The 12,500-nt window shown below is 44.7% G+C and overlaps 1 protein-coding gene across 3 annotated transcripts in view; it reads left to right on the forward strand.

Annotated features, from left to right (window-relative positions):
* The window catches only part of LOC143295505 (uncharacterized), an 18,901-nt gene that overhangs the window by 4,695 nt on the left and 1,706 nt on the right, over window positions 1–12,500 (forward strand). For 2 of the 3 annotated variants that reach the window (XM_076607228.1, XM_076607230.1), the window contains 7 exons: window positions 569–655; window positions 2,220–2,300; window positions 2,605–2,661; window positions 5,328–5,448; window positions 6,167–6,271; window positions 8,636–8,696; window positions 10,747–12,500. The exon at window positions 10,747–12,500 is cut by the window's right edge and continues 1,706 nt beyond it. In XM_076607228.1, the coding sequence (XP_076463343.1) occupies window positions 569–655; window positions 2,220–2,300; window positions 2,605–2,661; window positions 5,328–5,448; window positions 6,167–6,271; window positions 8,636–8,696; window positions 10,747–10,768 (534 nt within the window). In that variant the 3' untranslated portion in view covers window positions 10,769–12,500. The remainder of the gene's footprint in view (window positions 1–568; window positions 656–2,219; window positions 2,301–2,604; window positions 2,662–5,327; window positions 5,449–6,166; window positions 6,272–8,635; window positions 8,697–10,746) is intronic. The other variant, XM_076607229.1, reaches the window with a different exon arrangement.

Below are 12,500 nucleotides of genomic sequence, written 5' to 3' on the forward strand. Positions count from 1 at the left end.
CACACACACACACACACACACACACACACACACACACGTTAAGACCATAAGGTATTGTACAACAAGACATAAATAAAAACATCAAAAGAATAAATCGTATTTAAACGTAAAATACACACACACACACACACACACACACACACACATATATATATATATATATATATATATATATATATATATATATATATATATACAACGTATGCATGCACATAACATATGTTACAACTGCAAAAAACACCGTGTCGCCACTGAGCACAGCGCCACCCACGATAACCGTTTCATCTTCAGCCCCGAATGCCAGTACCACATCCATCACCACCTTTCTATCTTGTCTGTCTGTCTGTCTGTCTTTCTGTCCATTTTTTTCCCTTTCTTTCGTTCTTTTTTTTTCTTCTTCTGCCCGGTCTATGATAGTTATTAGTATTCCCGTGTAAGCTCCCTCCCTTCAATCTGCTTTTTCTTTCTTTCTTACGTTCTTTCTTTTTTCCGTTTATATATATATATATATATATATATATAATTTTTATTTTATTTTATTTTATTTTATTTTATTTTTTATTTTCAGTTACAGGATGAGCGTGCTGTGGAGGACTTGAAGAAAAGATGGGCAGTGGCTTATGGGTTCTTCCCAAGTCTCCCAAGTCCGCCACAGGTATGGCTAACACCTATACATCATATTTCTTTCTTCACGACAACCGTTTCATCTTCACCCCCCCCCCCCTCCCCCCTCCCGAATGCCAGTACCACATCCATCACCACCTTTCTATCTTGTCTGTCTGTCTGTCTGTCTGTCTTTCTTTCTGTCCATTTTTTTTCCCTTTCTTTCGTTCTCACCACCCAACTCTACCAACCCCCCTACGCCTAACCCCCACCTATACCCCTGATTTCTCTCTCACTGTCCGTTTGGATGGTCGAGCTTTTTTTTTTGTATAATTAAAAAAAAAAAAAAACAGGTCAGTTTTCGATTAACACATTGTTTCTAAATGTATTCAAAGTAGTATTCTTCCAAATATGCTAAGTTCTTTGTCTGAATAATCGGTTTTCATGGACAATTTCAGTGAATATTTTAACATTATACATGGAGTTTTTTTTTATTTTCGTTTTTAATCTTAACAATATATTGTATTTTATGATTTTGTTGTTGTTGTTTGTCGTTGATTTTCTTTTTACTCTCGAGTAAGTGTGTCAATTTCTCTGTAAACCGCCGTTATTCTTTTGTTCATACATTGTCCCCCTTGCCAAAGGATAGTATTGTCAATGGCAATAAAACAATGTCCGTGTCCATGTCCTCTTTTATTCCTGCCCTCTTCTTTTCTTTCTTTTCCCCCCCTTTCTTTCCCTTTTCTTATTTCTTTACTTTAAAAAAAGAAAGAAATAATACTCCTCATGAGCAAGTGGCAGCAGCAAAGAACCAAAGTTGTGGGCAGGAGGGTGGGTTAGGAATGCTCGGCATTTGTGTGGAGAGTGGTGTGATGATGGCCTAGAGGTAACGCGTCCGCCTAGGAAGCGAGAGAATCTGAGCGCGCTGGTTCGAATCACGGCTCAGTCGCCGATATTTTCTCACACAACCACCCCACCCCCCTTCCAATCTCCCCCTCCCTCCACTAGACCTTGAATGATGGTGGTCTGGACACTAGTCATTCGGGTGAGACGATAAACTGAGGTTCCGTGTGCTGCATGCACTAAGCGCACGTAAAATAACCCATGGCAACAAAAGAGTTGTGCCCGGCAAAATTCTGAAGAAAAACAAATAGAACTGCACGCAGGAAAAAAAATACAACAAAAATGAAAAAGAGAAAAAAAAAGTGGCGCTCTTAGTGTAACGACGCGCTCTCCCTGGAGAGAGCAGCCCGAATTTCATACAGAGAAATCTGTTGTGATAAAAAAAAAAAAAAAAAAGAAGAGAGAAATACAATACAATACAATGCAATACAATAAACAACAACAACAACAACAACAACAAACGCTCAGGGACAGATCACTACAGCAAATAATAGATAATTGTAATCAGGCCAGCATTCTGAAGTATATGATTTTTTTTTTCTTTCTTCTGCCCGGTCTATGATAAATAATTATTAGTATTCCCGTGTAACCTCCCTTCCCTCAATCTGCTTTTTCTTTCTTTCTTACGTTCTTTCTTTTGTCTGTTTATATATATGTATGTACATATATATATATATTATTTTTATTTTATTTTATTTTATTTTATTTTTCAGTTACAGGATAAGCGTGCTGTGAAGGACTTGAAGAAAAGATGGCCAACTTATGGGCGCTTCCCACGTCCGCCATGGACACAGGTATGGCTAACACCCATACATCATATTTCTTTCTTCACGATAACCGTTTCATCTTCACCCCCTCCCCCCACCCCCCGCCCCCGCTCCCTCCCCCCCCCCCCCCTGAATGCCAGTACCACAACCATCACCACCTTTCTATCTTGTCTGTCTGTCTGTCTGTCTGTCTGTCTTTCTTTCTGGGGGGGGGGGGTACTAGTAGAGGAGGTGAAGAGTGGGGGAACGAAACGTAAAGCGCTTTGAGCAGTACTTCTGGATTAAAAAAAAAAAAAAAAATTTTTAATGGGTTTATGAAATTTTGTTTCAGAGAAAGAGTGGAGATCTAGGGATTGGTGAGAGAATTGATCTGCCAGAGATTGTCGTGGTAAGTCAAATTTTACTTTTCTTCACACTGTTTTTGTACATTATACCAGAAATGTAGTAGAGAAGTAACGTTCCAACGACTTAGCAGAACCAGTACTTTCCAGAGGGTTGACAGAAACTGCACTAACATTTAGGGATGCAGTAATGTGTATATTGAAATCTAGCCTGGAAGAGATGGCATATTTCGACGATTTAACATAATCGGCACTCTCTAGAGCAGTGACATAAACTGCACTGACAATTAATTATGCAATGCAGTAATGTGTATATGGAAATCTAGCCTGGAAGAGAAGGCATATTTCGACGATTTAACATAATCGGCACTCTCTAGAGCAGTGACATAAACTGCACTGACAATTAATTATGCAATGCAGTAATGTGTATATGGAAATCTAGCCTGGAAGAGATGGCATATTTCGACGATTTAACATCATCGGCACTCTCTAGAGCAGTGACATAAACTGCACTGACAATTAATTATGCAATGCAGTAATGTGTATATGGAAATCTAGCCTGGAAGAGATGGCATATTTCGACGATTTAACATAATCGGCACTCTCTAGAGCAGTGACATAAACTGCACTGACAATTAATTATGCAATGCAGTAATGTGTATATTGAAATCTAGCCTGGAAGAGATGGCATATTTCGACGATTTAACATAACCGGCATCTCTTAGAGCAGTGACATAAACTGCACTGACAATTAATTATGCAATGCAGTAATATGTCTCAAGGCCTGACTAAGCGCGTTGGGTTACGCTGCTGGTCAGGCATCTGCTTGGCAGATGTGGTGTAGCGTATGTGGATTTGTCCGAACGCAGTGACGCCTCCTTGAGCTACTGAAACTGAAACTGAAACTGTATATGGAAATCTAGCCTGGAAGAGATGGCATATTTCGACGATTTAACATAATCGGCACTCTCTAGAGCAGTGACATAAACTGCACTGACAATTAATTATGCAATGCAGTAATGTGTATATGGAAATCTAGCCTGGAAGAGATGGCATATTTCGACGATTTAACATAATCGGCACTCTCTAGAGCAGTGACATAAACTGCACTGACAATTAATTATGCAATGCAGTAATGTGTATATGGAAATCTAGCCTGGAAGAGAAGGCATATTTCGACGATTTAACATAATCGGCACTCTCTAGAGCAGTGACATAAACTGCACTGACAATTAATTATGCAATGCAGTAATGTGTATATGGAAATCTAGCCTGGAAGAGATGGCATATTTCGACGATTTAACATAATCGGCACTCTCTAGAGCAGTGACATAAACTGCACTGACAATTAATTATGCAATGCAGTAATGTGTATATGGAAATCTAGCCTGGAAGAGATGGCATATTTCGACGATTTAACATAATCGGCACTCTCTAGAGCAGTGACATAAACTGCACTGACAATTAATTATGCAATGCAGTAATGTGTATATGGAAATCTAGCCTGGAAGAGATGGCATATTTCGACGATTTAACATAATCGGTACTCTCTAGAGCAGTGACATAAACTGCACTGACAATTAATTATGCAATGCAGTAATGTGTATATTGAAATCTAGCCTGGAAGAGATGGCATATTTCGACGATTTAACATAACCGGCACTCTTTAGAGCAGTGACATAAACTGCACTGACAATTAATTATGCAATGCAGTAATATGTCTCAAGGCCTGACTAAGCGCGTTGGGTTACGCTGCTGGTCAGGCATCTGCTTGGCAGATGTGGTGTAGCGTATGTGGATTTGTCCGAACGCAGTGACGCCTCCTTGAGCTACTGAAACTGAAACTGAAACTGTATATGGAAATCTAGCCTGGAAGAGATGGCATATTTCGACGATTTAACATAATCGGGCACTCTCTAGAGCAGTGACATAAACTGCACTGACAATTAATTATGCAATGCAGTAATGTGTATATGGAAATCTAGCCTGGAAGAGATGGCATATTTCGACGATTTAACATAATCGGCACTCTCTAGAGCAGGTGACATAAACTACACTGACAATTAATTATGCAATGCAGTAATGTGTATATGGAAATCTAGCCTGGAAGAGATGGCATATTTCGACGATTTAACATAATCGGCACTCTCTAGAGCAGTGACATAAACTGCACTGACAATTAATTATGCAATGCAGTAATGTGTATATGGAAATCTAGCCTGGAAGAGAAGGCATATTTCGACGATTTAACATAATCGGCACTCTCTAGAGCAGTGACATAAACTACACTAACAATTATGCAATGCAGTAATGTGTATATGGAAATTTAGCAGGAATATTTCGACGATTTAACATAATCGGCACTCTCTAGAGCAGTGACATAAACTACACTAACAATTATGCAATGCAGTAATGTGTATATGGAAATCTAGCCTGGAAGAGAAGGCATTTTTCAACAATTTGACAGAACCAGTACTCCCTAGATTAGTGATATAAACTGCACTAACATTAATCAATCAATGCAATAACTTGCGTGGAAATCTAGCCGGGGGTAGAGCAGGCATTTTTCAACGATTTAACAGATTCAGTACTTTCCAGAAGAATGGCAAAAAAACAAAAACAAAAACAAAACAAACAAACTGCACTACCAATTATTTAAGCAGCGCGATAGTGTGTATATGGATATCTAGAATGACACAAACTCCACTTACAGCAGATAAATGGCGGAAGGGTGAACATCATGACTGAGAAAAAGGACCCAGGCACCTGGATGGAGGTGGTGGAGCCATGGACCACGTCAGCCGTGCAGAAGCTTCACGAGGAACAACTGGCCGGTGAGATTTTCTACAGTATTATCATTATTATTATCATTGTTGTTGGTGTTATCATTAGTAGTAGTAGTAGTAGTAGTAGTAGTAGTAGAAGAAGGAGGAGGAGAAGAAGAAGGAGCAGGAGGAGGAGGAGTTGTTTTTTCCGCCTGTCATTTTTTACCATCCAAAAACTTCACTAACTAACTTACTAACTAACTAACCAGCTGACTGACTGACTGACTGACTGACTGATCGACGAAATGACCAATCAACCCAACCACCCACTCACATTATATATATATATATATATATATATATATATATATATATATATATATATATATATATATATATATATATATATATATATATATATATATATATATAAGGAAAAGTTGAAAGAGCAGTTGAATGCTCATGGTTTCGTTCACGATTGACCTCCGATTGATTCTAGAACGTTCCTAGGAAGATCATTATGATAGAACATTCGCGTGAAACACGTGCGCGCGCACGCACGCACGCACACACACACACACACACACACACACACACACGCACACACAGACACACACACACACACAGCAAAGAAAAAAAAAGCACACAACAACAACAACAAACCTGTGAGTCTACGTACCTCCCCAAGGGTTTAACCGAGTGATTTCTCTTCCAGTCTGTTGTTGTTGGTGGTGGTGGTGGTGTAAGTACAGCGGCAACTCTGCCTTTTTTTGTTTTTTTTTTTCAGGCTGTGAGGACAGGGACCCCAAATGCCAGAAGTGGGCGGCCCGAGGGAAGTGCACCAAGGACCCCAAATACATGCGCGTCTGTCAGAGCAGCTGCAACCAGTGTGGTCAGTGCTCAGCGCCTAGTGCTCAGTGCTCAGTGCTCAGCGCTCAGTGCTCAGTGCTCAGTGCTCAGTCCTCAGTGCTCAGTGCTCAGTGCTCAGTGCTCAGCGCTCAGTGCTCAGTGCTCAGTGCTCAGTGCTCAGTGCTCAGTACTCAGTGCTCAGTGCTCAGTGCTCGGTGCTCAGTGCTCAGTGCTCAGCGCTCAGCCCTCAGTCCTCAGCGCTCAGTGCTCAGCGCTCGGTGCTCAGTACTCAGTGCTCAGTACTCAGTGCTCAGTACTCAGTGCTCAGCGCTCAGTGCTCAGTCCTCAGCCCTCAGTCCTCAGCCCTCAGTGCTCAGTGCTCAGTGCTAAGTGCTCAGTCCTCAGCCCTCAGTGCTCAGTGCTCAGCGCTCAGTGCTCAGTGCTCAGTCCTCAGCCCTCAGTGCTCAGTGCTCAGTCCTCAGCCCTCAGTGCTTAGCCCTCAGTGCTCAGCCCTCAGTGCTCAGTGCTCAGCCCTCAGTGCTCGGTGCTCAGTCCTCAGTGCTCGGTGCTCAGCCCTCAGTGCTCAGCGCTCAGCCCTCAGTGCTCAGTGCTCAGTGCTCAGTGCTCAGTGCTCAGTGCTCAGTGCTCAGTGCTCAGTGCTCAGTCCTCAGCGCTCAGTGCTCAGCGCTCGGTGCTCAGAGCTCAGTGCTCAGTCCTCAGCGCTCAGTGCTCAGCCCTCAGTGTTCAGCGCTCAGTGCTCAGTGCTCAGCGCTGAGAGCTCAGTGCTCAGTGCTCGGTGCTCAGTCCTCAGCGCTCAGTGCTCAGCCCTCAGTGTTCAGCGCGGAGTGCTCAGTGCTCAGCGCTGAGAGCTCAGTGCTCAGTGCTCGGTGCTCAGTCCTCAGCGCTCAGTGCTCAGTGCTCAGTGCTCAGCGCTCAGCGCTGAGTGCTCAGTGCTCAGTGCTCAGTGCTCAGTGCTCAGTGCTCAGTCCTCAGCGCTCAGCGCTCAGTGCTCAGTGCTCAGCGCTCAGCGCTGAGTGCTCAGTGCTCAGTGCTTAGCGCTCAGTGCTCAATGCTCAGTGCTCAGTAGTGGTGTCTATGGTTGCCATCGTTCAGGTCTCTCTGTGTAGTGTATGGTGGCGCTGTTTGGTTTAAATAATCTTTAATCATTCAACAATACACATGATTACAATGCAATGAATAACAAAAGAGCATCAACAAGCTTAAAGCTTATACTGTGCTCACAACGTTGCACTTCAATTTTATCATGACGGCTGATGAACCATATTATGACTTGTATCAAATAACATTCATAAACAGTAAGTAATGAAATAATGAAATAAAACAAATAAACAAACAGTACATAATATAGTAAAATAATGCTAATAATTATCAATATATCAAAGTGGCGCTGTTTCCTGACTTGATATGTAATTTCTTCGTGGTGTCTTCTCTCTTGTTTCCGTTGTTGTTGTTGTGGTTGTGCAGTTCGTTCCTTTTTTAATAAAAAAAAAAAAAAAAAATCTCTCCTCCTTGTCTTTCCTGCTTTTTTTTTTTTTTTTTTTAACATAGACGTACGTCACTGACTGACGGGGGGAGGGGGGGGGGAAGAAGAAGAAGAAAGGAAAAGAAAATGACATGGATAGAATCCATTAAGAGAAACGAATGAAATTGGATGATATTTCTTCAGAAGACCGTCAGTCCATTCTGAAGGGACCTGAAATCGTGATCATATACAAAGAAAACACATAATCAAACAATATAATTACTATTAACAGCAATTGCATATCTTTTCTTCTTCTTCTTCTTTTTTTTTCTTTTTTTAAAATTAAGGCTGTATATAAATGTAATAATAAATTCCACATTATTTTTATGGTTTATGAAAACAAAAGGCTCAGCCGAAATACACATGGATCACTGTTTTATTTTCGCGGAACAAATTTTTCCCTTTTTGCAGGGTGTATATAAGTGTAATAATAAATTCCACATTATTTTGATGGGTAATGAAAACAAAAGGTTCAGCCGAAATACACATGGATCACTGTAATATTTTCGCGGAACAAATTCTTCTCAAAATGCAGGGTGTATATAAATGTAATAATAAATTCCACATTATTTTTATGGTTTATGAAAACAAAAGGCTCAGCCGAAATACACATGGATCACTGTTATAATCATTTTCGCGGAACAAATTCTTCCCTATATGCAGAGCAAAGAAACACAAAATGTAATTCTTTCTCTTCAGCTGACTAACATAATGGACATACTACTAACTGCATTGCAGGACTTCTTCTGTATCTTAATAATATGCTTACATATTGATGGAACTACTCTCTGTGTGTGTGTGTGTGTGTGTGTGTGTGTGTGTGTGTGTGTGTGTGTGTGTGTGTGTGTGTGTGTGTGTGAACAGGTAAAACAACGGTGGCACCCCGGCAGCGGAGGAAATTGACAAAGTGGTGGGATGGCTCTGGGTATGTTATGATCCTTTCTTTTCAGACTCTTTAATAAGTAACGCCTCTTCCCTCCCCCCCCCCCTGCTCCCCCTGACACCCCCAACCCCCCTGCCCCCCTTCTCCCCCCTGACACCCCCTGCCCCCCCCCTGACACCCCCCTGCCCCCCCGTCCGACACCCCCTGCTCCCCCCCTGACACCCCCAACCCCCTGCCCCCCTTCTCCCCCCTGACACCCCCTGCCCCCCCTGACACCCCCTGCCCCCCCCCCGCCCGACACCCCTGCCCCCCTGACACCCCCCTGACACCCCTCTGCAACCCCCGCCCGACACCCCCCACCCCCCTAACCCCCGCCCGACACCACCCTCACCCCCTAACACCCCCTGCCCCCCTGACACCCGCGGAGCCCCCTGCTCCCCCCTGACACCCCCTGCCCCTCCTGACACCCCCTGCTCCCCCCGTGACACCCCCTGCCCCCCTGACACCCCTGCTCCCCCCGTGACACCCCCTGCCCCCCTGACACCCCCTGCTCCCACCATGACACCCCTGCTCCCCCCGTGACACCCCTGCTCCCCCCCTGACACCTCCTGCTCCCACCATGACACCCCTGCTCCCACCATGACACCCCTGCTCCCCCCGTGACACCCCCTGCCCCCCTGACACCCCCTGCTCCCACCATGACACCCCTGCTCCCCCCGTGACACCCCTGCTCCCCCCTGACACCCCCTGCTCCCACCATGACACCCCTGCTCCCCCCCGTGACACCCCCTGCCCCCCTGACACCCCCTGCTCCCACCATGACACCCCTGCTCCCCCCTGACACTCCCTGCCCCTCCTGACACCGCCTGCTCCCACCATGACACCCCTGCTCCCCCCCCCCCCGTGACACTCCCTGCCCCCCCCCCGTGACACCCCCTGCCCCCCTGACACCCCCTGCTCCCACCATGACACCCCTGCTCCCCCTGTGACACCCCTGCTCCCCCCGTGACACCCCCTGCCCCCCTGACACCCCCGCACCCCCCTGCTCCCCCCTGACACCCCTTGCCCCCCAGACACCGCCTGCCCCCCCTGACACCCCCTGCTCCCACCATGACACCCCTCCCCCCCCTGACACCCCCTGCTCCCACCATGACACCCCTCCCCCCCCCGTGACACCCCCTGCTCCCCCTGACACCCCCTGCTCCCCCCCGACACCCCTGCCCCCCTGACACCCCCGCACCCCCCTGCTCCCCCCTGACACCCCCTGCTCCCCCCTGACACCCCCTGCCCCCCTGACACCCCCTGCCCCCCTGACACCCCCGCACCCCCCTGCTCCCCCCTGACACCCCCTGCTCCCCCCTGACACCCCCTGCTCCCCCCTGACACCCCCTGCCCCTCATGACACCCCCTGCTCCCCCTGCCCCTCCTGACACCCCCTGTTCCCCCCTGCTCCCCCCCCGACACCCCTGCCCCCCTGACACTCCAGCCCCCCCTGCCCCCCTGTTCCCCCCTGACACTCCCTGCCCCCCTGCCCCCCTGTTCCCCCCTGACACTCCAGCCCCCCCTGCCCCCCTGTTCCCCCCTGACACCCCCAGCCCCCCCTGCCCCCCTGTTCCCCCCTGACACTCCCTGCCCCCCTGCTCCCCCACTGCCACCCCGTGGCCCCCCTGCTCCCCCACTGACCCCCCCGTGCCCCCCCCCCCCCCAACCCCCGCTCTGCAGTGTAAGCCTTAATCCTCCCTATCTGGTTCAAGCACTCTGGAAGTATGGCATTCCTGTCTTTCTATCTGGAATCGCCGTGTAAAGAGCTAGCCGTGTCTTTACCGCCAGAATCAGTCCTGTATCCATGGGGGTGGGGTATAGACGTGTAGGGTAACGTAGACCTGGTTTAAAGAAAATCTGGGTGAAAATAGACCAGGAGGAATATAGACCTAGGGGAACATGAGGATTCATGGGGAAAAAAAAAAGTGATGTGGAACAAACAAACAAAAAAAAGCAATGCAGAGGTTGTTGCGCTTGTTTCTTTCACTTAAACGTGTCTTTCTATTTTTTTTTCTCAAAGAAAAAAAAATTTGGTGTACTTCGTTTTCAGTGAAGAATCCAGTTCTCCCTAGCTCAGAAGGCTGAGAAGACCCTGACGCCATTTCTTCCCCGCGTCAGTTCTGCCTCTGTGGAGAACTGGGCTGCCACATGACGTCTTCGGGGCGAGCAGTCATCGAACTCTTTTTTTTCCTTCTTCTGTTATCAGACATTTTTCTGCCCTCGTTTGTTACGCGTCCTTTGAATGGATTCGCTTATTTTGAGTTCTTATTTTGGATGTATTTTTGTTGTTCTTCTTTTGATGGAATAACTTTCATTTGTCAGGACGTATGTTTGTTTTGTTGTTGTTGTTGTTTTTGTTGTGTTTTTGTGTGTGTGTGTTTTTTTTTGTTTTTTGTGTGTGTGTGTGTGTGTGTGTGTGTGTGTGTGTGTGTGTTAAAAAGTAATCGCTTGATTTTATTTCTCTGTCAGGATACGAAACATGTTTCACCATTTTAATGGAATAACTTTTACTTCTATTCAGATACGGATTTTTTAATTTTTTAATATTTTGTTTATTTGTCATTTTAATGGCTTTGAATTTTCTTCTCCATTTTCATGATACTCAATGTCTCTACTACTATAAGGCCATTAATCAGTTTTGTTTGTTACTTGGCAAAAATCGACAACAATAATAACAACAACAACTACAGCAAACTTTTTTTTTTTTTTTTTTTTTTTAATTTGACGGGTTCCTTAGTTTTATATCTTGTTATGATGAGTCATTTTTTTTTTTATCCATCCTTCAATGTTAATTGCTTACTTCCGTTTATTTTCAAAACACTAATGCCGTTTTGAGTCATTTTATCCATCATTCAATGAAAATTACTTACTTCGGTTGTTTTTTTGTTTTTTTGTTTTTTTCATAACACACAATTTTACTGCCGTTTTAAGTCAATCGTTTACTTAAGAATAAGTGACTAAGTAGATCATCGCTATTACAATGAATCAAAATTCTGTTATTTTAATGATTAGCTTTGTGTCATTTGCTCTCAGAATGCATAGTTCTCCTGATACTTTGATACAATTGTCTGCTTTCTTTCCTTTCTTCTCTGATATATGGTTTTGTAACTCTCTGCCAATGCTACTTGACTGAATTTTTTTTCTCCTGTCGCTCGTTACAAGAAAGGGCATCTTCTTCTTCTTCTCCTTCTCGTTCGTAGAAAGTCTGTTTTGGTTGTCGATATAATAATAATAATAATAATAATAATAATAATAATTCATAACTTTTCTATGGCGCGATATCCAGTACTAATGCTGCTCAAAACGCCTTACAACATCGAGCCAAATAAGAACATAACATAAAACATTACAACAGCTCAGTCCAATGTGTTCACAGAATGATTAAAAAAAGTATGATCCACCAAACAATAAAAATATCAAGTAAATAATGCTCAGATTAAAAAGAAATACATTCCTTTAAAACACACATTTTTTAGACACACACATACATGCGCGCGCACACTCACACTCGCTCGCACACACACACACACACAGAGACGCGCGCGCGCGCGCGCGCGCGCCCAGACACATTAAATATGTCAACTGCACTAAAACAGGATTACGTGAGTGCAAATATCTCTGGCATAAAACTCCATGTGGCGAACAGACTTTGGACTATCCATCGTGCTGAGTACAGAAATGTTTGCGGAAAAGGTGCGTTTTTTGTTGTTTTTTTTTGTTTTTTTTTTTTACATGTTATATAACCAGAAAGCGATAGGATTGGTGCTTATGAACACAGATGCATGGAAACAGCACAGCTTTCTT

The sequence above is a fragment of the Babylonia areolata genome, chromosome 20, assembly GCF_041734735.1.
Source record: "Babylonia areolata isolate BAREFJ2019XMU chromosome 20, ASM4173473v1, whole genome shotgun sequence".
Lineage (NCBI taxonomy): Eukaryota > Metazoa > Mollusca > Gastropoda > Neogastropoda > Buccinidae > Babylonia > Babylonia areolata.